The 25,709-nt window shown below is 52.8% G+C and overlaps 2 protein-coding genes across 5 annotated transcripts in view; both read left to right on the top strand.

Moving 5' to 3' along the window:
• The window catches only part of CLTCL1 (clathrin heavy chain like 1), a 102,655-nt gene extending 81,419 nt beyond the window's left edge, over positions 1–21,236 (top strand). The window contains exons 23-33 of one of the 4 annotated variants that reach the window (XM_019435600.2): positions 4,480–4,644; positions 5,978–6,085; positions 8,808–8,975; positions 9,052–9,201; positions 12,625–12,756; positions 13,124–13,234; positions 13,503–13,673; positions 16,602–16,823; positions 19,817–19,892; positions 20,442–20,481; positions 20,698–20,812. In XM_019435600.2, the coding sequence (XP_019291145.2) occupies positions 4,480–4,644; positions 5,978–6,085; positions 8,808–8,975; positions 9,052–9,201; positions 12,625–12,756; positions 13,124–13,234; positions 13,503–13,673; positions 16,602–16,823; positions 19,817–19,892; positions 20,442–20,461 (1,323 nt within the window). In that variant the 3' untranslated portion in view covers positions 20,462–20,481; positions 20,698–20,812. Of the gene's footprint in view, positions 1–4,479; positions 4,645–5,977; positions 6,086–8,807; positions 8,976–9,051; positions 9,202–12,624; positions 12,757–13,123; positions 13,235–13,502; positions 13,674–16,601; positions 16,824–19,816; positions 19,893–20,441; positions 20,482–20,697 lie in introns of all 4 variants that reach the window. The other 3 variants (XM_019435599.2, XM_053902275.1, XM_053902274.1) reach the window with 3 other exon arrangements.
• A 554-nt stretch (positions 21,237–21,790) lies between these two features.
• Positions 21,791–25,168, top strand: SLC25A1 (solute carrier family 25 member 1). The gene is made up of 9 exons (XM_053902276.1): positions 21,791–22,003; positions 22,344–22,451; positions 22,611–22,710; positions 22,789–22,927; positions 23,405–23,489; positions 23,632–23,736; positions 23,941–24,056; positions 24,145–24,218; positions 24,437–25,168. Exons 1-9 carry the CDS (start codon positions 21,919–21,921, stop codon positions 24,549–24,551), a joined length of 927 nt encoding a protein of 308 aa, XP_053758251.1. The 5' UTR covers positions 21,791–21,918; the 3' UTR covers positions 24,552–25,168.
• The last annotated feature ends 541 nt before the right edge of the window (positions 25,169–25,709 follow it).

The following is a 25,709-nucleotide window of genomic DNA, read 5'->3' on the forward strand; positions in this document are numbered from 1 at the left end:
CTCAGGTCACGATTTCATGGTTTGTGAGAGCAGCAGAGAACCTGCTTGGGATTCTCTCTCCTTCTGTCTCTGCCCCTTCCCTACTTGTCCTTTCTCTCTCCCTTTCTGTCTCTCTTTCAAAATAAATAAACTTAAAAAAAAATGAATAACACAAAAATGTTTAAACTCAACTTAAGGAAAAATGTTAAATAAAAAAAAGATCTAAAGAACTGTAAAGTCTGCTATTTCCTCAGGTAAAGTGTTACCCCTAGAAAAAGTGATAGAGATGAAGGGATAATGGAATGTATTCTAACCCCTCTTAAAAGAAAACACACACTTTACTGAAATAACACAAAAGTGGACTCTTGATTCTTTAATTCAGAGTAAGAACCAATTAACTGGAAATTAGGTTGGGGTTTTAAAAGGGCTTAAAAGTTCATCATGTAATATTATAGTTAAAATTCCAGATGAAAGGTAAAAGTTGAGAAGTTTTGGGGCACCTGGGTGGCTCAGTCAGTTAAGCATCCAACTTCAGCTCAGGTCATGATCTCACGGTTTGTGGGTTCGAGCTCCACATTGAGCTCTGTGCTGACAGCTCAGAGCCTGGAGCCTGCTTTGGATTCTGTGTCTCCCTCTCCCTCTCTCTCTCTCTCTCTGCCCCTCCCTGACTCACGCTCTGTCTCTCTGTCTCAAAAATAAATAAAAATGTTAAAAAAAAAGTTGAGAAGTTTTTTCCTTAAAAAAAGTTTTAAACATTTATTTGAATCTTTGTGTAAGGAAGGAATTTTTAAGAATATAAGCAGTGGAAGAAAGCACAAAGGAAAGTATCAGTTCATCTAATGCATAAAAGTTTTAAATATATGTATATTCCTAATCATGGGCCTCATAGGTCTAGATGTAAAAATAAATCCAAAGAAAGAAGAAAAGGCCCACAGAGCCTTACATATAAATACTTAATTATTGCAGCATGATTTATACTATTAACAATTAAAAGCCAGTGTCCAAAAAAAAATAAGTAAACAACATCCACCAGTGGAATATAATACAGCCATTACAAGTATTTAGAGCCTTGTTTGTGATAGAAAAACCTTTCAAAGTAAGTTCCAGCTGAGTGAAATCCTGCATGTACAATATGATGAACGTATCTACCTGCCTAGAAAAATGTCCCAGGTGGTGATAGTGAAGAACTCAGGGTTACGGATTGGGCAGTACTATTCCATTTCCTTTCACTTGCCTGTGTTTGCCAAGTCTTGTTTTAATCGGTGACCATAACTTTTATAATTACCTTTATGATCAGAAAATTAATAAAGGTATTAGAAAATGATACCTTGTCCCCAGCAACATGGATGGAACTGGAAGGTATTATGCTGAGTGAAATAAGTCAGTCAGAGAAGGATAGATATCATATGTTTTCACTGATATGTGGGTCTTGAGAAACTGATCAGAAAACCATGGGGGAAGGGAAGGGGAAAAAAATAAATACAAACAGAAAGGGAGGGAGGCGAACCACAGGAGACTATTAAATACAGAGAGTGGTGTGGATGGGTGGATGAGGGATTTGGGGAGAGGGAAAATGGCTGATGGGCACTGAGGAGGGCACTTGTTGGGATGAGCACTGGGTGTTGTATGGAAGCCAATTTGACAATAAATTATATTCATAAAAAAAAGAAAAAATGAAACCTTGTCCAGAATCTCCCTCTGAATTCATAATAGAATTCTCCTGGCTAGTGAGCCTATTATATATCATAGCCAGAGATGCTGCCCTGGGTCACACAGAAGGTATTTCCCACTGGAAGCTGGCCAGACTGGGAAGCCCAGATGGCTTTTTTTGTTCTTCGCCTCTGTTCATGGCGTCCCTAAGGCCCTGTTCCCTGCCTTCCACAGTCCTCCAAGGTGGGGTCAGTACGCTTCAGCCAGATCCAGCCCACCACCTGTTTTTATGTTTCCCACAGTCTGGCTTCTGGTGACTACATTCCCATGATGTCAATTAACTCATTTTCCCTGGATTGTCTATAAATTGGTAGTAACAACAGTCTTAAAGGATCATACACTTTGACACAACACTTCATTAATCCATCCATTCAACAAACTTTTCTTGAGCATCTGCCATGTGCCAGGGTAGAGACTGTGGATGCAGGTGTGACAATAGTAGTCAGATTTCTCCCTTTGTGGATCTTAAGATCCATTTGAGAAATTTGTGATGTGTTAAATGGTATGTGTTTAGAAGAAAAGTGCAGCAGGGAGGGGGGGTGGGCAGTGTAGAACAGGTGATGTGGTAAGGTGGGCAGTGCCCTTCTAGACAGGTGGCTAGGAAGGTGTCCTGCAGGTGAATTCTTGAGTCTGCATCCCTCTGGGGGAGGAGACCTGAGTGCAGAGAGAACGGCCTGTGCAGGGGTGCTTTGAGTAGTGTTTGCGTGTGTTGCAGGAGCAGAGGTAGTCCAGGTGACTGAGGCAGTACAGTCAAACACAGGCTCACAGTTCAAGCCAAAGAGGGGAGAGGTGGTTTTTTGGCATGACGCGTCGGGACTTGTGGGCCACCAGCAGGATTCTGGATTCCACTCTGGGTGAGACCAGAGGACTCTGAGCAGAGGAGACCATGATCTGGTCTTAAGGGTTAATAGAACTCCTCTGGTTGCTGTCCTGAAAACAGACTGAAGCACAGAGTCAGAGGCAGTGAGAGAGATAAGAGGCTGTTCAGTAACCCAGGCCAGAATCAATGGCCACTCAGAGAAATGAGTTAAGGTGAGTGACAGAGAGCTGGTGGTAAGCTTGGGTAGCTGGTGGAGTGTGACTGAGAAGGGGAAGTGAGGCAACTATGCCATGTGGGGCATGAGACAGTCCTGGACAGATGGACTTGTGCCTACTGAGGTGGGGGCCATGTAGGAGCCTGCCTTGGGGGCAGTCAGGACTTCTGCAGACAAGTTCGATCTCAGCTTCCATGGGCATCTGTCCAACTGGGTACAGGAGTACAATTTCCAAGGAGAGTTTGGGACAAGAGCTATAAATGTAGCAGCCTTCAGTGTGCAGTTGACACTGTGCAGTGGGGAGAGGCTGAGGCCTGAGACCAGGCACCCCAACAGGGAAAAGTTGAGCTGGAAAGTGGCTGGGAGTGGGGACACAAAAGCAAGGGGTTGTACAGGGAAGCAAGTAGGGGTCTGTCAGGGAGAGTGATGGGTAAGCCAGATGCTGTGCATCCTGAGCTGGAGATGCAGCAGCGGTGACCCTGTTAGGGAGTCAGCAAGAGCCTAATTGCAGAAGCCCAAGAGGACAGAATGAAACTGGGAACAACTCTTAAGAAACATCTCTTCTAAGAAATGTGGCTCAGAAGGAAAGAGTAGAAGTAGAATGGTAGCTGATAGCTGGACTCAGATCTCAGTGAAGATTGGTTGGTTTGGTTTGGAGCTGGGGAAAACAACAGTGATTCCTTAAGCTTGTAGGAGTGATTTAGTACAGAGGGAGAAATCTCTGCCAGGGGTTACAGAGGAGAGGGGCTGGGGTCATGTGCACAATGGAGTTGGATTTGGTGGCCAGGTGAGGGCCAAAGATGCAGCTAGGGGAAAGGCTCAGTCCTAGTGCTTATGGAAGGGTTCTTCTGGTTGTGTCTGTCTCCTCAGCTTGAGCTGCTGGATTTGGGGAGGGGAGATAGGAAATGGTGTACAAGGAGTAAGTACCTGGGTTGAGAATTGCTAGTGTTGGGAGCTCCTCTGGGATCACTGTCATAAATTGAAGAGAGCCTGGGCAGCACTTTGGGGTTCAGTTGTTTGAATTTAGCTCTGCAGTCCCAGGTGTGGAGTTGACAGAGAACCACTCTGAATAGGACTGGGGTTTGACTGAGTGAACAAAGCCAAGTATAACCAAGGGAGTGAGGGGAGAGTCACATGGCTTGCCAACAGCTGGCAAGCTGGGAGGAGAGTTGGCAGGGTATAGATGGGAGTGGTGGGGTGCTGGAGGCGGTGAGCTGGAAAGAAAGGGAGGTGGCAGGCAGAGAATGGGTTCTTGTGCTAGGCTTCCCAGGGGTGGCACCTGAGTAACCCCCTGTTGTCATGAGGAACACAGGTCCTCAGAGCAGAGGTAGTCAAAGAAAGCTAAAGCTGTCTTGAAATGAGGGAGATCTGTGGATGACAACAAGAACGAGGGCTGGTGTGTGATCCCTGGCAGGCTATTCTCTGGTGGGCAGCTGTTACTGGGGAGGAGGGGACTGGCCTTGAAGCAGCAAGGAGCACAGCTCTGAGGCCAGGCCTACTGGGGTACAGATGTGGGAGATGACAGCCAGTATACACAGGAGCAGGTAGGTGGAGACCACAGGCTCAGTGGCACACTTCCTTCTTCAGAAGTTCTGTGGTGGCCCAGGCTGCTGTGTAATCAGAAAGATACTCATCTTCTTTGAAAACAAAACACCTGTGTTCTTTGAGAACACCCCTGTCACTTAGAAACTTTAAACCAACTCTAGAGAATCTTACCATTTAAGAAGGGCTCAGAAAGCTACTCGGTTGTTCATAGGTTGGAGACCGCTGTTACGAGGAAGGAATGTATGAGGCTGCCAAGCTGCTCTACAGCAGTGTTTCTAACTTTGCCCGCCTGGCTTCCACCCTGGTCCACCTTGGAGAGTATCAGGCAGCCGTGGACAGCAGCCGCAAAGCCAACAGCACCCGGACGTGGAAGGAGGTAAGCATAGGAAGTCTCCAGGAGACCACTAGTCTCCCAGGCCTTCCTGCCTTATCCTTCCTTCCTCCACACTCTTGTGCCAGCTGGGATGTGTCTGGATGCCTGCCTTGTCCAGGTAGGATTCTGAGTCTTCAGGAAGGCTCAGAGACCCTCATAAGCTAGCATTTGTGGTTGAGGCAAAGGCCCTAGAGAACCCTGTGTTCGACCAATCATCTCCCAGAAGTTGTCTTAATAGCATGGAATTATCAGTATGAGAAGTCATATCATAATTTAAAATATTTTTTAAAATCATATGACCTTATTAGTGGTATAATCAATGTAAGTTGGCATTTTGGTCTCTTGTAGTAAATTGGTAGGGCATGTTGTCTTATAGCGAGCTCTCTGATGATATCAGAATCCTCTGTGAGTAGAAAAATGTTTGTAAAGAGAAGTGCAAAAGATTTAGCTTCAATGAATCTCTGAAGTATTACTTAATAAAAGATTAAAACCCACCTAAATGTCCAATATCAAGGGCATGGCTAAATAGTGTACATATTGCAATGCTACCAAAATGAACAGGAGGTTACAGAAGAGGTTTCAAGTATTCTGTGAGAAATGTGTAGTAAGTAGAATGTCAAGTGTAATTCCATTCTGTGAGTATGTGAGAGAGAGATCTGGTGAGTGCTATATAACAAGAAAAATAGTGAGTAACAATTGTGTCTCAGGGTAATGACCAGTTTTTGCTGGGTTATGTGATTTTTTTTTCTGGGTTTTCTGCCAGCTCTGCCTATAGGTATGAGGTCTCTCTTTAGCCCTTGAAAGAAGAGCAGCTTAAAGGCCCTTTCTGAGTCCTTTTGAGCAGAAGCCCAAGAGGTTCTTCCACTTCTCGGAGCTTGTCATTAAGTGCCCATACTGCAGAATGCCTAAAACAAAAGTTCAGGTTAAAAAATATTTATGAAAGCTCCTCCTGTATAAACAGTACTCAGATCTACTGTGCTCCATTGACAGTTATTCTTGAGCTTTGTAAAACTGTTTTCAAGTCCCAAACCTGAAATTCCAGCTTTGCTTCCCTGTCACCCAGAGAGACCTCCACATCTCAGGGTATAGAAGTAATTCATGATCCCTCTTCTCTCTGGTCTCAAACACCCCCTTGGCCTGCAGATTAGAAATGTCATTATTGTTCCTCCCAGTCTCACACAGCTCACCTTTCAGTTACTTACTTACTCAGAATCTAACTTTAAAAACGCTGTTTGCTGCTATTTCTTCATTTGTAGTTGCATCCCTGGAAGCCAGCTGTTGTGGCACTGTGCCCTTTCTTGGGAACACTCATGCTGTCTGGCCTTCCTTCCGATAGGTATGCTTTGCATGCGTGGATGGGCAGGAGTTCCGCCTTGCACAACTGTGTGGTCTTCACATTGTCATTCACGCAGATGAGCTGGAGGAGCTGATACGCTATTACCAGGTAATTAGTCTCTGGCCAGAAGTGATCTCTACTGGCAGTGGAGATGATTAGTGCGACTTAAATGCTCCAAATAAAGGGACACTCATTCCCTTATCACATCCATGGGTAGGCATACGAAGCACTGTCTCTATGGGAAAGCCTTTTCATGTGCTAGACATAAATCCATATGCTGTCCATAAATCATATTGGTATGTTAGATCTCTTGGACCTCACTGCTGGCTGGTATTTGTGTTTTTAACACAAATGGGGTTTTAACACAAAAGGAGTACACCCCCTTCTCTTGTGTCCTTGGACCTTCAGAAGCCCAGACAGTGGCTTGCACATGTGGATAACCATTGGGTAACTTGCTGGGAACACTGTGACCCAGTCATGGCAGAGCCACAGCCTATACCCCAGTCGCCCAGAGTGTGTGGCCCACAGAGGGTATGATTATCAGGTGCCATAGAGACAGAGGACATATGACAGTCCAGGGGAGGGAACCCCAGGAGAACTTTGAAGGGTGGGAGCTGTCCGTGTCAGTGTCATAGTTAAGTTTCACTGTCAAGTGGTTGACACACATCAGTGTGTTTGGGGCCTGGGCCTCTGCTTATGGGAGTCCTGGAACTGTGTGGTCATACCTAGTGGGGTCAGCATAGCAGACTAAAGGTTTGATTTTGCTCAGCAGTACTGTTCCCATGGAACTCAAGCCCCAGCCTCTCTCACTGAGTGGACAATAAGGACTGGAGGGAACTTAGTGAGTCACAGGGTTCAAGGGGCCTGTGAGCTTGTGAGCATGGGTACCACTGGAGTCTAAAATGCCAAGCTAGGGGCGCCTGTGTGGCTCAGTCGGTTAAGCGTCCGACTTCAGCTCAGGTCACGATCTCGCGGTCCGTGAGTTTGAGCCCCGCGTCGGGCTCTGGGCTGGTGGCTCGGAGCCTGGAGCCTGCCTCCGATTCTGTGTCTCCCACTCTCTCTGCCCCTCCCCCGTTCATGCTCTGTCTCTCTCTGTCTCAAAAATAAATAAACTTTAAAAAAATAAAAAATAAAAAAATAAAATAAAATAAAATGCCAAGCTAAGCTTGATGACTTCTTAGTGACATATGCTTTCCTATTCCACAGAAGTTAGAGAAGTAAAACTATAAACAGAGAAAGTAATAAAGCAGTTTGGTGGCTTACAGAATACTTCATTTGTTCAGCAAATGGTGGAGTACCTGCCATGTGCTGGGCATTATTCTAGATAATGGTATCAGTGTACATAACAGAAAAACCCACATTCAGTTGAATTTACATTCAGTGAGGTTGACAGGCAACAAACGTCATGTTTGGAAGTGATGAGTAACAGCGACAGTGGAGTGCCTGGGTAGAGCTTCATGAAGGGGCCATCAAGGTCATACTAACTGAGAGGCCAAAACTGAATAGAGACCTGGAGAAATTGAGGGGTCTGGTCATGGGGATATTTGAGTGGAAGGGTCAGCAGCCAGGGCAGAGTCCAGAGGCAGGAATGTGCCAGGTATTTGAGGAAGGGCCCTGGGGGACACAGATCATCATGAAGGACTCACAGCAGGACATAGGACCTGAAGGTAAGGGGCCATTCTGGCTTGCATGTTGAGAATAGACTTTTCCTGGGGCAGGGAGAAAGGGGGAGGGGGCAGGTGGCAGCCGGGAGAACACTGGGGCAGGTGATGTGGGGTTAGAAGTGCTCAGGCGATCAGGTTTGGGGGGTGTTTTAAGTGTGCAGCCAAATTGATATGTTAGTGGATTGTGTGTGGGTGAGAGAGAAAAGTCCAGGATGACTCCATTTATTTCAGGCCTGAACAACTAGAGATAGAGTTCTCACCAGTGGACATGGGGAAGACTAAAGGCAGAGGCTGGTGGAAGGGAAGGACAGGGATTAAGTTTTGGACATACCAAGTTTGAACTGCCAATCAGATGTTCATATAGAGGTGCCAGAGGTGGGAGATGGAAACAGGGCCTGGTATTTAGAGAAGAAACCCAGCTAGAGAAATGAAATAGGACACACAGATGGCACACAGATGGGACATAAAGACACACAACTAAGTGAGGTCATGAGGGGTGATAGCAGATAAAGAAGAGCAGAAAGCGAGTCCAGGGCCCTCCAGCATGGGTTGGGATAAAGTAAGAAGAAGCTCCAGAGAACAAGGCATCTGAGTAGCTGTGCACAGGAGGGAGGGACAGTTAGCCAGACAGGGTCCTGCTGAGGAACTTGCTACAAAAGGGAGTAGAAAAATGGGATGGCACTGGTAGGGACCATGGGGTTAAAAAAGATTATTTCTGGATGGGAGAATTTGCAGGATGTTTGCTAAAGGCAAGCTGTGGAGGGAGAAGCTGATGCCAAGAGAAAAGAAGACCGTTGCTGGCCCAGCAGCCCCAGTAGGTAGCAGGAGCTGGGGCCTGGGTTCCAGGCTGGCTGGATCCTAAGCAGGAACACAAACAGGTACAGATGCTAATAGGGTCAACATAAGCTTTTGCTTCTGATGGCTTCCATTTCTCAGTGAAGCAGGAACAAGGTTATCCACAGAGTGAAGACAGGGAGTGAGGAGGGTGTGAAATAGCCCTCTGGGGATGACCCTTGAGGTTTTCTGGCATTAATGTGATGGGAACCAGTCAGACTGAGCTCAGGCATGTTGGCAGGCTGGAACCAGAGTGTATAACTGAGAGGGACCAAGGCTGGCCACCCCAGGTGCATTTACCCCTACCCCAAGCATATCTGTTGGTCTGTCAGGATCGGGGCTACTTTGAGGAACTGATCTCCCTGCTGGAGGCAGCCCTGGGCCTGGAGCGGGCCCACATGGGCATGTTCACAGAACTGGCCATCCTCTACTCCAAATTCAAGCCTCAGAAGATGCCAGAGCACCTGGAGCTCTTCTGGTCCCGAGTCAACATCCCAAAGGTAATCTAGCCATCCTCGGGGTTCTAGCTGCCATGTGCATGTGTGGCACAAGCCTAACCCATGGCTGTCCCTGCAGGTGCTGAGAGCTGCCGAGCAGGCGCACCTCTGGGCAGAGCTGGTGTTCCTCTATGACAAGTACGAAGAGTACGATAATGCCGTCCTTACCATGATCAATCACCCTACTGATGCCTGGAGGGAAGGGCAATTCAAGGATGTCATTGCCAAGGTAAGAGAGTGCCCAAGCATCCGCTCCTGCCTGCTGTTGCCCAGCCTGTCCTGGGGGCAGGTGGGCCAAATGCCAGTGTGTGTGCCTCAGGGCATGTTGCCATCATCTTGTCAGAGTCTCACTGCCCTCTGTGCAGGTGGTGGTGATTCCATCTGCACAAAGGGAACAGGGAACAGATGCTTAGGGTGGGTAGTGACTGGCCTAGGGCCCCACAGCTAGGCAACAGGCAGGGGGTGAGGTCCAGGACCATTCTCCCCACCCTGCTCTCACACAGGGTCCTGGACAGCCAGACCTTGGCGTTTGCTCTTCCTTCTGCCCTCTGGAGGGACTCCCACCTCCAGACCCGGTCTATATCATTTCCTATCATATTGTTTCATATTTTCTACCTTCTGGCATATTTTTTCTTTATATCTCCCCCTCCAAAACTTCCAGCTCCAGAGAACACAGGCTCCTGACAGAGGTGGAGTCATGAGCCCAGATCTACTGGCCTCTGGGTCCCCACTCTTCCTAGGAGCCTCTATCCTCCCATAGTCTAGTCATGCTAAACCAGGGTGCTTGCCAGGCTATTCCACTAGCTGCCAGATGCTGTTGGAAGAGGTCAGGTCTGGGGGCATGCACCAAGCGGGCCTCTGCTGTTTTGTTTCTGGGATCAGAGTGGGCCTTGCCTCCAAGCCTCTCCTTCTTTGCGAGCTCTGTGTGTATATTAGAAGCCTAGGAGGTGAAGCTTTCTGTCATCAGTCTCTGGGTCTTTTGCTTTGAGTGTCCTCATTTTGTTCCAGTGGCTTTTCATGAATAACTTGCCCACAGGTCTCCTGTTTGCTGTCTGTCAGTGAAAGATAGCATTCTGACCATGTCTCTGTCGTGTTGCTCCCAAGGTGGGGGCACGGGCTCCTTACATCTGGATCAGAGGGCCATCTGTCTTCTGTTCCACATATGACTGCTGAGTGGAGGTGTGGGTGACAGGTGGGGTACCTACCCAGGTCTCAGCATCTGAGGTCACACACATCAGTGCTATTCAGCATAATCAGTGAGATCACTGGCCATTTGACACACATCCCACCCTGTACAGGGTCTGCAGGTTGCTAATGGAAGGGCAGGCTAATAGAAGAGAAGGCCCTAGCACACATGAATAACATGCTGGAAAACACATACCTGATCAGTTCTAGGTGTGCTTTTCTCACATTAACTTGAATGCTATCAGGGTGCATTTTAAAATTGATGATGTGCCATGGTTGAGGTGGCAGTACTTTTTGTTTCTTAGTGGTGTCTGGAGCGTTGGAGTTGTCCAGGCAGCTGATGTGGCCCATGACCCAAGTGCAATCTACCCTGATGGTGGTCAGGATCAGCAGATTCCTGAAGAGAGATGGAGGTCAGCATGGCGTCTTGGGTCCCAGGTCACATGCTCATGGACGAGACTGTCTTGTGGGAAAACAGTGTTCATGCAGGTGACATCTGAGTTCTGTTCTTAGTACAACACCAGTGCCTCTGCCTGTCTGCCATGTGGGAGACTCCTATGAGCTCAACATGTGGAGGAGAGAAGGAGGTGGAGGACACCAGCAGGCATGGTGGCCTGCCTGAGAGGACATTGTTGGTACTGTGGGTACACAACAGGAGAGCTTTAGAATAGCCTGGCCACAGGACTGAGTGGTGGAGGGCCAGGCAGGGGTGACCAGTGTTACATCCTGGCTCAGCCATTTGCTATCTCTGTCACTTTGAGCTGGTGTCATCACTATCAACCTCGGTGACCCCATCCATAAAATGGACACGTTTCCTGCCTGCCAAGTGTTCAGTGGCAAGTGCCCAGCCAACAGCAGGTGCCTCTCACAGGTAGCACAGTGTCAGGAACCAGCGCACCCTAGCTGGTCACCCTTGAGCCTCAGTTTTCTTTTCTTCAAAATAGGAATAATGCCCTGTCCCTAGGCCTTGCGTAGTAGTAGCCATCCTTACCAACTGCACAAGTGGGTATGGCTGTGTTGGTGCTCTCATCCTGGTACATGGCTCCACAGGAGGGTGCCGTGCAGATGCCAGTGCCCTAGATGGGAGCAGTGGATTCTTTAGAGGGTGCCAGATGCCTCCAGATCAGCAGCTCAGTCCAACACAACACATGTCCATTGATCCACACCCAGAGTGGTGGGGCCGGCTCTTGTCCAGCTTCACAGTCACTGCAGTGGGGGAAGAGCATGGCCAATTGTGCTCTGTCTTAAGCCATCCAACCAGAAGGATATGGGACACTCTGGTCATGCTTTAATGAAGGCTGCAAGGACTTGATCAAAAGTCAAGGAAAGTTACCCAGTGTGCCCTTGCCCATCCACCCCACCTTATGTCCCCACAGTCCTTTCTGCTTATTACACATTTAGTCTGGCTGGCGACCATTGATCGGGTCCAGATACCACTGAGTAAAAGGGCCTGGCCGGAAGATTAGCAGTTCGAGAGCTCTGATGCAGTATGCCCAGGGGAGGGGGTGGGGGGCACTGCTCTCCTTTGCACCCACAAGGGCAGCACCACGGACCCTGAGGCCATTCTAGGTCAGAATCTGTGGTGACAGTGACTGCTCTGCTCTGAGGGGCACATCGAAGTTAGGGAGGGGAGAGGAGGGTAAAGTCAGTAACCAGCAAGAGTACCAGTAATGGGCAGAGCTATGGACAGTCATCTCCCCCACCATTTGGTCTGCAGATGTCACGGGCCCACATTGCTGCTAGCTCACCTGGACCTGGTATTACTAGAGAGGTCCCATGCGCCCACCCCCTCCACCCAGTATGGCTCTAGTGTTCCCATGCCCTGTGTGTACCCCTGCACCTTTGTATGTTCCTTTGGACATGCTCATCACCACTAACCTGGCACAGTCCTTCTGGAGGCAGGAGTCACCTTGCTCTCCTCTGAACACAAGGCCCTACAGTCAGCAAGCCTGGGAGGGTGGCCTTCCTGGGGGCACAGGGTCAGCCTGGAGAGACTCAGCCCTCCTCTGCCTACCAGGATGCCTGGTCTGAACATCGTGGTGTCTTGTCTGAGAGCAGTGGAAACATAACAGGATTTGCTGCTGCTCAGCCTGAGCTTCCCAGGGAGGACTGGGGGAATCTTGCTTGGATAAAACCATGTTTTGGTGTTTGGGTTTATCCTGGCTTGTTACCCCTCATGCATTCACTCAACAGATACTAGCTGAGCATCGACCCCACGTCAGATACTGCAATGAATCAGGAAACAAAGGCCAGCCTCTTAGGTCATTGAGATGCAAGTGCTGAGGAGAAAAATGTCACAGAGATGGGAAACGGGGCACATTTGGTCTTAAAAAGGGCAGTCCAGCCTCACTAATAAAGTGCACCTGGGCAAAAACCAGAAGTTCTGGTGGATTGTACGGCATCTTAGGTGAGTGGGGCAACCCGGGGATTGACATGGGCTGACCCTCAGCTCTTCCCTGACCTGCAGGTTGCTAATGTGGAGCTCTACTATAAAGCCCTGCAGTTCTATTTGGATTACAAACCTCTGCTCATAAATGACCTGTTGCTTGTGCTTGCACCCCGGCTGGACCATACCCGGACTGTTGGCTTCTTTTCAAAGGTGAGTCAGCCAGCATCCCAGGGCCAGAGAAGGGTGTGTTGGGCCAAGGTCATGTGAATGATAATACCTTAATAATCAATTTTTTAAATCAGTCCCCAGAAAATGTAAATATTAAATGTATCAAACTGCTTTTAGGTTTCAGATGTAGCTTTGTATTTCAGCCAAAATGTTCATAAATGAAATTGACATTTACTCAGTAACCCAGGAAGCTCTTCATGTGTTAGTGTGTGTAGAGCATGCCAGTTGTAGTTGTCCAGGAGACCTGGAACTGGGCTGTACACGCTGGTCCATCAGTGTGCCATGGGGCCCCAAACTTAGTGCCCTGATGACTTACCCAAGTGCCCTAACCATTCTCCTGACTCGTCAGGCAGGCCAGTTGCCCCTAGTGAAGCCTTACCTGCGGTCAGTCCAGAGCCACAACAACAAGAGTGTGAATGAGGCCCTCAACCACCTACTGACAGAAGAGGAGGATTACCAGGTGGGTGTGGGGTGTGTGTTCTATCAGAGGGAAGTTGCAGCTCCTTCTGTGCCTCAGGGACCCATGCAGCTAGTGTTGGGCACTCGGGGACTAGAGAGCCCTTCTCTGCACCAGCCCTCTTCTCAGAGGGCTGACCTTGCAGAGGAAGGGTTGTGGGCCCCATAGGCCCCACGGATGGATGGGGAGGGGCCTTTCTGAGGCCAGTGAGTAATTCCTGGTTGCCTGTTCCACTATGTCCCTCACCCACGGAAAGGCCACCTCTTTCTAGGGTTTGAGGGCATCTATCGATGCCTACGACAACTTTGACAACATTGCCCTGGCACAGAGGTTGGAGAAGCACCAGCTGATTGAGTTCAGGCGCATTGCGGCTTATCTATACAAGGGCAACAACCGGTGGGCCCAGAGCGTGGAGCTCTGCAAGAAGGACCATCTCTACAAGGTTGGTGTCCCAATGACCTCCCCACCCTGTGTGCTTCCTGATGTTTTGGGGGGTGTGAGATGGTCACAGCCCCCTACCAGGAGACATTTGTGGGGCGACAGGGAGGATTATGTTAAGGAGGAAGTGTTTTTAGAACACAGACTAAGGATCCTTATCTGTCATTAATATAGAGCTTCTTTAAAGTTATTTGGATTAAGGAGCGCCCAGGTGGCTCCACTGGTCAAGCTTCCATCTCTTGGTTTTGGCTCAGGTCATGATTTCATGGTTCTTGAGTTCGAGCCCTGTGTCAGCGCAGAGCCTGCTTGGAATTCTCTCATCCCTCTCTCTGTACCCCTCCCCTGCTTGTGTGTACGGATGCACATGTGCTCTCTCTTGCTCACTGTCTCTAAAAATAAATAACATTTTTTTTAAAATGGTATTTGGATCAAAAGAATAGCTCCCATAGAGTTGAATCTTTCCTGGCAGTTGTTTGTGAGTTTCGCTGTCCCAAACAGTGTGGCAGCATTCACTTGGCACCTATTTTGTTTTTGATCAATCCATATGTGGGGAATAAAAACACCAAAGTGAAAATCAAATTCAAAATACTTGTGTCTGCCCTTAAGCAGTGGCTAAGTACCATCCTCAGGTCTGGATCTGGATCTGGGCATCTGAAAGCCAGGGTGGGCTTCTTGGAGAGATCCCAGGCCCTTGAAGGCATTACCTTCGTTCCACCTGACCTCAACATCTCCCCAGTGGGGTAAAGTGCAATTGCACAAGAGGGCCATTGTTGTAATGTGCTGTGTGGCTAAGCTGATTTCCAAGGGTTCCATGTGCTGTTTCCCCTGGGGAGCCTTTTCTCAAGGCCATGAGCTTCACCTAAAGGTGTTAATCCCAGAACTGTCCTTGGCATCCCTGAGTACCTTCCTAGGATGTGGGCATGCATCTCTCTCTCATAGCACATGGGCTGAGGCTAGAGAACTCTGGACATCAGGGGCATGTCAGGCTTCATCCCAAGTTGTTACCTCCAGTTTGGGACTGTTAGGTAACATCTCTTCACTTTTCGTGACAGTGCTCGTGGTCCTTCGTGGGGTGCTTACAGGACCCTGCAGAGGGAGCTCACAGACAGCTCATCAGGGTACTCAGACGCTGACTCTGGGAGGTGGCAGCAGGGCTCCAACACACCAGAGGGAAGCTGCCCCCAGGTAGGGGGTCCCAGCTGCCCCAACCTGCCAGTGTGCACGCCAGCATCTTGAGTGCATGACCCCTATCAATCGGACAATGAGCAAGTGAGCAGTGTGTGAGAACTGCCAAAAGGGCATTTGTCCTCTTCCAAACCAGTCCCACTCCGAGCAACGTGTGCCACGAAGAGAATCCACAAGGACAAAGCCACAGGCAGAAAAATGTTGGCATACATTCCAATACCCTTGTTCTCAGCAAGGGTGACTCTGACCCCCAGGGGATTGGTTGTCACACGTGAGGGTGTGGTACTACATCTAGTAGGTGGAGGCCAAGGTGGTGCTGCAGAGCCTATGATGCACAGGCCCCGACCCTACACACAAGTGTCAGTCATGCCTTGGCAGCAGAGCCCACCCTGCATGGAAGTCCTGGGAGGATGGGTGGTTCACAGTGTGCCACCTGGGGGGTTAGTGAGTGGCCGGTGCTGGCTTCTAGGACAGTTGTAAGACAATAAGCATGCTTTCCAGATTGCAGAGGTTGGGTGTAAAAGCCCAGTGGTCACTCAGCCATCAGGGCAGCCACCTTGGAGAGTGTGCACTCTACCTGAGGAGCTGGCAGAGTAACTGCATGTGGGAGGCTGGGACTGTTGAGGAGCCACAAGACTAGAGGGGCATGAGGGAACATGTCAGGACATGGGAAAGTGAGGGTTAGGGGGCCCTCATGCCCATGAGTGAAGAACACTCTGCAGAGGTATAGTCACAGGCTAGGGATGGTGAAGGGCAGGGCAAGGACTTGGAGCAGGGCCCTGGCAAGTGCTGCCAGTGGTTTGGGAAGGAGGTTGAGGGATGGGGATGAGGTAGAGAGCTAACGCGTGCACTGGCAGAGTTTAGGTCATTCATTTCTCACCATTGTGGCTAGAAAATAGAAATTACTAATTTACTGATGGCTATCACTAGGCGGGTATGATTCTTTATGTTTTAGACAAATCTGCAAATGTGAAAGCGATTAGGGACTTTTGAAGGTACTTTTTTTATGTCAGGAAGAAAGGGAAAATTGCTATTTCTTTTTTTTTTTTTTAATTTTTTTTTAAACGTTTTTATTTATTTTTGAGACAGAGAGAGACAGAGCATGAACGGGGGAGGGTCACAGAGAGAGGGAGACACAGAATCTGAAACAGGCTCCAGGCTCTGAGCTGTCAGCACAGAGCCCGACGCGGGGCTCGAACTCACGGACTGTGAGATCATGACCTGAGCCGAAGTCGGACACTCAACCGACCGAGCCAACCAGGCGCCCCTGAAAATTGCTATTTCTTGAGCACTGGCTTTATCCCTTGTAGCTGCTGCATGTTGAGTCCAGAAGGGTAGCGCTGGTTGTTGACCCAAGCATAATAACCCCGGCCTTTACTGGAAGCCTTGCTAGCTCTGTTACCATCCCCTTTCAATGGGCAACCCCATGCACCCCCTCTGCATGCCAGTAGGGCTGCAAGGCCAGAGCCTGTCTCCCAGGGCACCTGCACCCGTGTGTGCCACCTCCCTCTTGGTATTTCGGCAGGTCTGTGAGAGTCTGCTGCCAGGAGTACGCTTGGTGCCCTCCATGGCTCTCCTGGAGCTGGTACTCCAGCCTACCAGAGGGCAGCCGAGGCACAGGGACCCTTCTGCAGGCGAGGATGTCCTTTGTGGGGCCTGGCACCATTCTGTGTCCTACCAACTCAGAAAGTGCCTCAGGTAGCACAAGGCAGAGTGGACCTGAGCTGTGCGTCTGCCTTGGTTGCAGGATGCCATGCAGCATGCTGCAGAGTCTAGAGATGCCGAGCTGGCTGAGAAGTTGCTGCAGTGGTTCCTGGAAGAGGGCAAGCGGGAGTGCTTCGCGGCCTCTCTCTTCACCTGCTACGACCTGCTTCCTCCGGATGTGGTGCTGGAGCTGGCCTGGAGACACAACCTCGTTGACCTGGCCATGCCCTACTTCATCCAGGTGATGAGAGAGTATCTTAGCAAAGTAAGTGTGGGCTCTGCTGTGGCTCCCTTGCCACCATGTGGCACAGCTATGACTCTAGCTCAGGTCTATAGAGGTCCTCTGATGGCCCGTGGCCTCTGGGGGACCAATCCAGGTTGTCCAACCAGCCCTGTCCACCTTTGAGAGATGCCTCGTGCCTTCACAGTTGAGTGGTTTTGTGCCTAATATTAACCTCTTCTAGAAAATCACCTTGGGGGCTCTGGGTAGAACTGAGCCCCTCCCCACAGGGGACTTGCATCAGGTCTCCCGCACACTGCCAGGGCACACAGTGGGTGTGTTTGCCCACAGACCAGGGCTCTGTGGGGTGAGAACAGTGGCACCAGCTGGCAGAGCTCCAGCACACGGTCCATGGGCTCTGTGTGGTCTGTTTACCTCTCAGCACGCCTCCAGTGGATTTTGGGGTGCATTCATTGGCAGACCTGTCGTGGTAACCCCCCTTTTGCCAAGCACTTAGTAGGAATGTTAACACCTTGACAGGTAGGTAGTCATCCCCTCTATGACTGCAGGTGTGGGTTCGGATCCAAAGCTGATAGATGAAGACATGGGCTCAGACCCACGTCTCCCTGGTCCTGAGGCCATATTCATGTCTTACTTTGTTGCTTCTGCCACTCTAGATGTCAGTTTGTGGCCTTGGTGGCCCACTCTGGCTTTCTTTGCAGGTTGATGAGCTGTTTAACAAGATGAGAGTATCTGATTTTAACTCTCCCTGTGTGTTGAAGCCCTAGGTCCCTGTCTGGGACCTAGCTGAGGCACTGTCCAGAGACCCTTGTCACCTAATCTGGTTTGTTTCTAAGGCTGCAGAAAAGCTGACGCTCAGCAGCACCTACTGGCCCATCCAACCATACACCTATCCTTCTTCTAGCCACAAGGACACCCCACGATGCCAAGAAGCCACTAGGCTAGGGCCTCTTTCAGTAGTGTGAGGGAGGAGAGTGGCCTCTAGGAGTTAGTGTGGGGTTTATGGAAGAAACAAGAAGCACAGGTGTGGGGTGGTGGTGGGGTCTGGCTGCCAGCTTTGGCCTGTAAGGGCTTACTCTGTCTGCCACCTGCAGAGCCTCCTGGGAGCTGCCCAGCCCCTGTCAAGGGGTGCAAGGCCATCTCCCTGCTGCTGGAGGAGGGAATGCCAGAGTGTGTCCTAGTCCCATTTACACAGCACATCTGAGTGGGAGGTCTCCCAGGACTCTTCAGGGGATGGGGAGAGATAGTGCTGACCATGTGCTGACCATCTTCAGGCTACTAGGGGACATAGACTGGTTGGATTTACAAGAGTCCCTCGTTCCTCAACTACAGTGGATGGCAGCTCCTCAAAGGAAGTCTCTGTGCTGTGTTGGAGCTTGTCTTCAGAAAGTGCTCCATGGTTTCTGCTTTTCCCATCCAGAAGTTGTCTTAACCTGGAAGCAGTTTGTCTGCTGTGCTCCAGAATAAAGAAGGATGCATATGGCTTGAGTCTCTTCCTAGAGTCAAGGCCCATGAGTTAACATAAGAGGAACTCGTGCCACTCAGACCTTCATTACTGCAGGGGTTGGGACCTCCAGGGAGCCCCAAGGACTTGGGGGGAACACACTCCCTCTCTGTAGTGATGGAGGTCATCCTGGCAACCGTGTCACCTTGGTCAACACTGTGACTGCATAGCTAATTCAGAATGGGACAGTGTATTTGGTCTAAAGCTGCCTTCCTGCTGGAAGGACCTGCTCCCTGGCCCAGGGTCCCCAGACATATCCCCTAGTCCTTGAAGAAGGCAAGAGCTACTGTGGCGCTTGGTCTCACTGCTGCCCCACATGCCTCTCGACCAGCACCAGGCTTGGTGCCTATCATGCTGGGGATAGGATGGGCTCCATATGGGTTTCTTAGGCAGCTCTGGGATCTGGGCTGGGGCCCGACAGACCAGACTGCTCGGAGGTGGAAGGGCCCAGACAAGAAGACCACACCCCTTCCTGACTGGAGAACTTCACCCAGAGCCTCTTGATTCATTTGGGAAGCTTGAGGGCCATCCGTCTGAGAAAAACTCACATGCCCAAACCCCCTGGCTCTCCCAGTGGAGGGTACAGGCCTAGCTTAGACCTCAGCCTGAGTGTCAGCCAACTGAAGGCAGAGAGTATAGATTGCAAGTCCATTGCACTGTCTTGTTCCTTCCTCACCTCAGCTCTGGTCCCAAGGAGGGAAAGGGAGGGGAGCGCACAGGGCCAGTGACAGGGCTGTTCTGTTAGGGTTCTGGTGCCTAGCCTGATCTCTCCCAGGTCTGAGTGTACACAGGGCACATAATTTTTTCTTCTTTCTGACTTGAGTGCTTGTTTAGGGGGGTCCCAGACACACAGTTGCTGTTGCCCCCACTCGCATAGTGCTGTTTGCTCCTCAGGTCCCTGGCACCACTTTGCTCTGTTCCCTCTCCATCCATGTGTCTGCTGCAGCCTGTGGGTACCACGTAGGACAGCCCCTTGTGAAGCCTTGAGGAAAAGCAGGGAGGCAGTCTGACCTCTGATGGCTGTCCCTGCCCCCACCTCTAAGGTGACACATCCTCCCTGCCAGGTGGGATGTCCCAGATATGAGGTGACTGGTCTCCTCTGAAGGGGTGGGCAGCCTGGACTAGCTGGATGTAAGAAGTGCTACATTGTCTTGGCAGTACCCCTGTATCCAGAGGAGAACCTAGCCCTGTGAGCTGTGCTGCATGTGTAGCCTGCAGTCACTGGCCATTGCTCTGGTGCACCAAGCAGCCAAGTGCCCACTTGGAAAGCACTGGGCTGGAATTGCAGTTAGGGATCACCAGGGCCCCAGTGGGCACTCCATGTCTACCCAGTTACAGAGGCTTCACCTTGTGGATCAGGGGTCACTGCAGATATAGCATCTGCCCTGTAACCACCCTCAGCTCTGACTTTCCTGGAGGCTGTGTATTTGCCTCCCGGCCCCACATTCACCTCCTGGCCCAGACTGCAGGCAGCCTGTCAGGCAGGCACTCGAGTGCTCTTGCCTCTTTGCAGGTAGACAGACTGGATGCCTCGGAGAGCCTACGCAAGCAAGAGGAACATGTGGTGGAGCCCGCCCCTCTCTTGTTTGGTAGGTAGCACCCCATTGCCCCTAGTCCCCTGTTCCTAGGGAGGGAAGAGTAGGGAAAGTGATTCCCTGACTGAGCTTCAGATCAGAGAGGGGATGGACAGGGTGGGGGACAGAAGGACCACATGGCTGCTGGGTGTGGGGAAGGTCAGTGTATCCAGGAATGTTGAAGAAGCATGGCCATTGTCCTCCATTTTCTGAGGGCACCTGCCTTCTGTGAGGGTGCCCTTGCCTGTTCCTTGTGCCTAGCAACTGCCCAACTCTGAGCCGCTGCTGTGTGCTGCTCTGCCTGGTCCCAGGCAGCAAGGCTGCTGCTGGCTTTGACTTGAGAGCCTGCCTGGATGGCCTGGCTGTTGAGCAGACAAATTGGTTGGTGTCCACTGCACCAAGGCGCTTTGGGTTCTGGAGTGCATTGCAGGACTAACAAAGGCCTGAGGGTGTGGTGAGCACGTAGCATGTGAGCCTGGTCTCAAGTCTCCTGCCAACTGTGTCTTCTTCAGGGTCATTGTGCCCCTACCACCACCACCATTAATGTCAATCTGGTTTTTTTAGATTTTGATGGGCATGATTGAGACCCAGCCAGTTGAGCTAAGTAAGTGTCCCATTTGGGGACTAGCTTACCCTCTAGCCTGGCCAGCCTCTGTGGCTGGCCCCACAACAGCAACTCCCACTGTCCTTGCCCCCAGGCACCTGTTCTCCAGTGCCTGAACCTTGGGTGGTCAGGGCTGGTCTGCCACGCTGCTCCTTGGGCCCCTGTCCTCTCCTGGGCAGCAGGAGCTCTGCTCACCCTCTGCTTCTCCCTCTGCAGGCCAGCAGCTGATGCTGACAGCAGGCCCTGCTGCAGGCCCTGCCCCTGCTGGCTTCCCCTATGGATATGCTGCTGCACCTGCCTTCGCCCAGCCTCCTGTGTACGGCTTCAGCGTGTAGTGGGCGCTCAGTGGCAACATGACTCTATGGGGTTATTAACCTCAAGGAGCATGTCACTGCAGAAGCACAGAGGACCCTGATGGGCGGCAGGGACACCTGGACGTTATTTATTTTTGCTGAGGCTCAGGGATGGCCGCCTCTGAGCCATCCGGAATACCCTGAGGAGGCCAGGGGAGACACTGCCCAAGAAGACCAACTTGGGTGGACTTCTGCCTCCAGGTCCTCTGGCTGGAGCCAGGCATTCCTGGGGCGTTCTCCCCGAGGATTTCTTGCCCTTGGTGGGAGGGACACCTGGTCTTCACTCAGCACTGGCAGAATTGCCCCCTCCAGGCCACTCTGCAGACCCAACTGAACGAACCTTCTAACTAGCTCTGAGCCTCCTACTTATCATGAATATTAAAGTCGGTTTATCAAGGCAAAGCTTCCCTGCTTGGTGCTGGTGTGGGTAGCAGGGGACAAAAGATTGGCTGGGGCCTCTTTGGGGATGAGAACCTGCGTCTGCCCAGGGGGAGATAGCCAGGGTATATTGGGGGTCTTTTCCTGCGAGCTCCGCACGGAGCTCCAAATCCCGTAGCGGGAGTGGTAGCCTCACAGACCGTCGGGTGTGGGAATGCCAAACTTCAGGGATGGGGCTAGACCCCTGTGTCCCCGGGGGTGGGTCGGCCCTTCTCTCCACCCCCAACCGGGGATCCGGTCGTTCAGGCAGCTGCAATGAGACCTGCTCCTTCTCGTGCCGGATTCTGCCTGATGCCGGGGCGGGTTTTAGAAACTGCACCTTGACCCACAGCTCCAGGCCCGGCACAGCACCGCCTCCCAAGGACCCCGGGCTCCGCTATTGGCTGGGCTGTCGACCCCGCCCAGGCGCCTGCCTCGCTTGCCCCGCCCCGGCCTCAGTTTCCCTGCCGGCAAAACGGGGCGGGCTGGAGGCGGGGCCCGGCTCGGACCACGCGAGGCGGAGCCCGGGAGCTGACGCGACCGCCCCGCCCTCCGGGCCATAACCGTTTGTCGTCGCCGCCGCCGCCGCCGCCGCCGCCGCCCGAACGCCGAGAGCCGGAGGCTCGGACCCGAAGCCGACGCCGGGCGCCCCGCCTCCCCGCCTGCCATGGCCGCGCCCCGCGCTCTGGCGGCCGCCGCGCCCGCGTCTGGGAAAGCCAAGCTGACGCACCCAGGGAAGGCGATCTTGGCAGGTGGGCCCCTCCGGGACGCGGACCCCCGGCTTGCCCTCTCCATCGGCCCCGCCGCGCTTCCGGGTGGGCCCGGGACGCAGAGGCCCCGCCTCACTTCCGGGTCGGGCGGGGGGCGCGGCCCTGGTCCTCAGCCAGAGCGTGGGGACTCAGCCTGCGGGTAGTCCCGCCGAACCTAGCCAGGACAACGTGGGTGGGGTGGGGGAGGCTGCCGGGCCTCCCCTACACCAGAGGAGCCGGACAAAGTCCGGGGCGGGGGAGGGGCCGGGGCGCCAGCGGCGGTGGGCGGGGCAGTCCGACCGCCAGAAGGTGGTCTCAGGGTCCGGGTCTCTGGTCCCCGCAGGCGGCCTGGCGGGCGGCATCGAGATTTGCATCACCTTCCCCACCGAGTATGTAAAGACACAGCTGCAGCTGGACGAGCGCTCGCACCCGCCGCGGTACCGGGGCATCGGTGAGTAGAGGGCTGCTGGCAGCGGACGGCACCGAGAGGGCTGGCACCCGGAGGGTACGGCCAGGACCTGCGCTCGGGGGGCAAACGAGGCGGGCTGTGGGGAGGTGCGAAAGGTGGTCTCTAGGGCGGTAGAGGGTCGCTGAACGCCCCCTCCTCCAGGGGACTGCGTGCGGCAGACGGTCCGCAGCCATGGCGTCCTGGGCCTGTACCGAGGCCTCAGCTCCCTGCTCTACGGCTCCATCCCCAAAGCGGCCGTCAGGTGAGGTGGTCTCCGGTGGCCGAGGGAGGGCATCCTGGCGGCTGCTGCCCTTCTCATCCCACTGCCTCCCATTCCCAGGTTCGGGATGTTTGAGTTCCTCAGCAACCACATGCGAGATCCCCAGGGACGCCTGGACAGCACACGGGGGCTGCTGTGTGGCCTGGGTGCCGGCGTGGCTGAAGCCGTGGTGGTCGTGTGCCCTATGGAGACCATCAAGGTGGGGAGGGTCTCAGCAGGTGATAAGGTGTGCAGAGGGGTGATGGGGTGGCGGGGACCATCCTGCCCTAGTGCTCCATGAAGACCATCGAGGTAGAGAGTGCCCTGCAGAAGCTGGGCAGAGTGTGCAGGAAGGGCCTCCTGTGGAGACTGGACTCTGTCCTGAAGGCAATGGGACAACTGACGTTAGGGTTTTTAAAAAAACTTTTATAAACAGAAAGCATAAGATAACACATGTTTACTGCCTAAGCTGTGGCAAATACCAGCAAACATAACTACAGAGACTCTTTAGTAAGGCCAACCCTCTTGTTTCCTGGGGCCTTGTGTCCCTCGGTGGCTTTGGGTGGCTCTTTCCAGGTGAAGAGCTGCATCACCAGCCCTGGTCTGATCTCTGTGGGCCCTAGGCCCGCAAGCCAATGGGCCAGGTATGCCCTTCAGTGGCGTCCTGGAAGCCAGTGCCTTTGCTTCCCTCTCACAGGTGAAGTTCATCCACGACCAGACCTCCCCAAACCCTAAGTACAGAGGATTCTTCCATGGGGTCAGGGAGATTATTCGGGAACAAGGTGAGCTGTAATGTCTTCCTCCTCAGGTAGGGTCAGGTACCTTGGCCAGGCCAGCCTGCACTTCCCCTTCCTGCTTTGGTGCTCTGGTGTGCCACTCCCCCACGAAGGCCCCAGTGTAACTCCGATGCCTACCTGCCCCTAGGGCTGAAGGGGACCTACCAGGGCCTCACAGCCACCGTGCTGAAGCAGGGGTCTAACCAGGCCATCCGCTTCTTCGTCATGACCTCCCTGCGCAACTGGTACAGAGGTATGTATCTGTTGGGTCCGCTGCCCCAAGACTCCACCTCCAACCACTCTGAATTAGGCTCTTCCTCTTCAGTCCTCTCTGCCAGGACCCTGCCTCCTGGGGCACCCACGTTCATTGGCTCCCGTCCATGCTCCTCCCAGCCCTAAAGAACCCTCCCTTTTGCCCTCCCATAATTTTCTGATTGCAACCCCCACCCACATCCAGGGGACAACCCCAACAAGCCCATGAACCCACTGATAACCGGAGTGTTTGGAGCTGTTGCTGGCGCAGCCAGTGTCTTCGGGAACACTCCTCTGGACGTGATCAAGACCCGGATGCAGGTGGGGGTGGGACCACGAAGGGGGTGGAGGGTTTGCTTCGAGGGGCTGGGCTAGCCACTGAGCCCTGTGCTGTGCTGCTGTCCTGCAGGGCCTGGAGGCACACAAATACCGGAACACATGGGACTGTGGCTTGCAGATCCTGAGGAATGAGGGGCTCAAGGCGTGAGTGGGGGAGGGGCAGGGCTGTGGTCCCCACCCCAGACCCTCCCTGGCCTTCTAAGCGGGCCTCACCCCATTCCTGCTGCCAGCCCCAGGCTATCCCCTAGGGCTCCTACCTTTAGGCACCTGCCCTTGTCCCTCCAATGTCAGGACCCACCCTCACTTCCCAGGGACGCTGTACTTCCTCTGCCTCCTCACCTCCTACCTCCCCCCAACCCCAGATTCTACAAGGGCACCATCCCCCGCCTGGGCCGGGTCTGCCTGGATGTGGCCATCGTGTTTGTCATCTATGATGAAGTGGTGAAGCTTCTCAACAAAGTGTGGAAGACAGACTGAGTCCCTTAGGGGGTCTGCATGGGGGTTGCCCCCAGGCACCTCCAGACCAGTCCCCACTGCCCTCGTCTCACGATTCCAGTGCAGTCGTGCCAAAAGGCCCCTTTTCCCTATTCCTTGCACTCCATGGCCTGGGTCTGTACCCTGTAGCCATTGAGTCCACATGTCCCTTAGTGCTGTGTGTCCCCTGTGGTGTGTATGACACCACCATTGAGTCCATGTGTCTGGCCAAGGCTGGGTGACCCTCTGGCCTGTGAATCTGTGCCCACTTGTCCATGTGCTTACTCATGAGCCGTGTGCCTGTGTTTCATGTTCTGTGTCATGTGACCCTGTGCCCCGCTTCCCCGGGGTGCCCATGTGGCTTGGGTCCACGGCCCTGTAGCCATGGCCCGGTCCCAGCCCGGTGCCTTCCACCCTGGGCAGCAGGGGCACCTGTCCCGGCCTACCACAGCTGCCTCCGGGCCTCAGCCTGGCCTCACCGCATTCCAGGGGCTATGTGCCCCCTGCTTCTCCCGCCACTGGCCTTAACTGGCCCTTGGGCCCTCCCTCTGCCCGGGACAGGGTGGCACCCGCCACTCTCAGGACCACCCTCCCAAGGCCGAATAAACCGGATCCTGTTGCAGCTTCCTGTCCCTGTGTGGGCCCATCTGTGCACAGGTGAATAATGACGGCCTTGCCTCTGCAAAGAGCAGGCATACCCCCTCACCTGAGGACACTGACAGGGAAGCAGGGCAGCAGGCAGGCCGGTGGGTAAGCCAGCTATGGCCAGTGTTAGCCCCCAAGAGACCTGGCACCATCAAACCAAGAAACATTTAGACTCTGTCCAGGCCATGTTTGTGGCCTGTGAGCTAGGTCCTGCAGGGTCAGCAGGTGGGCATGCTCTCAGGGTCACCTGGAAGGCAGCACTGAGTGGGCAGAGTGAACTGCCCCACACCAGGGTTTGAGTCTGGGAGAGAGTGCTGCTGGGCCCGCCACCCTCCCCCACCCATGGTTTCTCTGTGAAGTGGTCTGTTTCTGGGGAAGTGCTTGGGGCATCCAATTTCTGGTCCCCTGAGTCTCTGAGCAGGGGGCCTTTCCTCACTCCTTTACCCTGGCTGACCCTACAGTAGGATGGGATAAACCAGGGCCCCTGGCTGTGTGGGGGCAGAAGGCACTTTCCTG

Source organism: Panthera pardus, unplaced genomic scaffold (assembly GCF_024362965.1).
Source record: "Panthera pardus isolate Hobbes unplaced genomic scaffold, ASM2436296v1 HiC_scaffold_15, whole genome shotgun sequence".
NCBI classification, from domain to species: domain Eukaryota; kingdom Metazoa; phylum Chordata; class Mammalia; order Carnivora; family Felidae; genus Panthera; species Panthera pardus.

Bases quoted from the DNA above. Each gene is read 5' to 3' on its own strand.
- SLC25A1 (XM_053902276.1), top strand. From the start codon at position 21,919: ATGGCCGCGCCCCGCGCTCTGGCGGCCGCCGCGCCCGCGTCTGGGAAA. The intron at 22,004-22,343 runs GTGGGCCCCTCC...TGGTCCCCGCAG, and splicing joins AGGGAAGGCGATCTTGGCAG to GCGGCCTGGCGGGCGGCATC. The intron at 22,928-23,404 runs GTGGGGAGGGTC...TCCCTCTCACAG, and splicing joins GCCCTATGGAGACCATCAAG to GTGAAGTTCATCCACGACCA.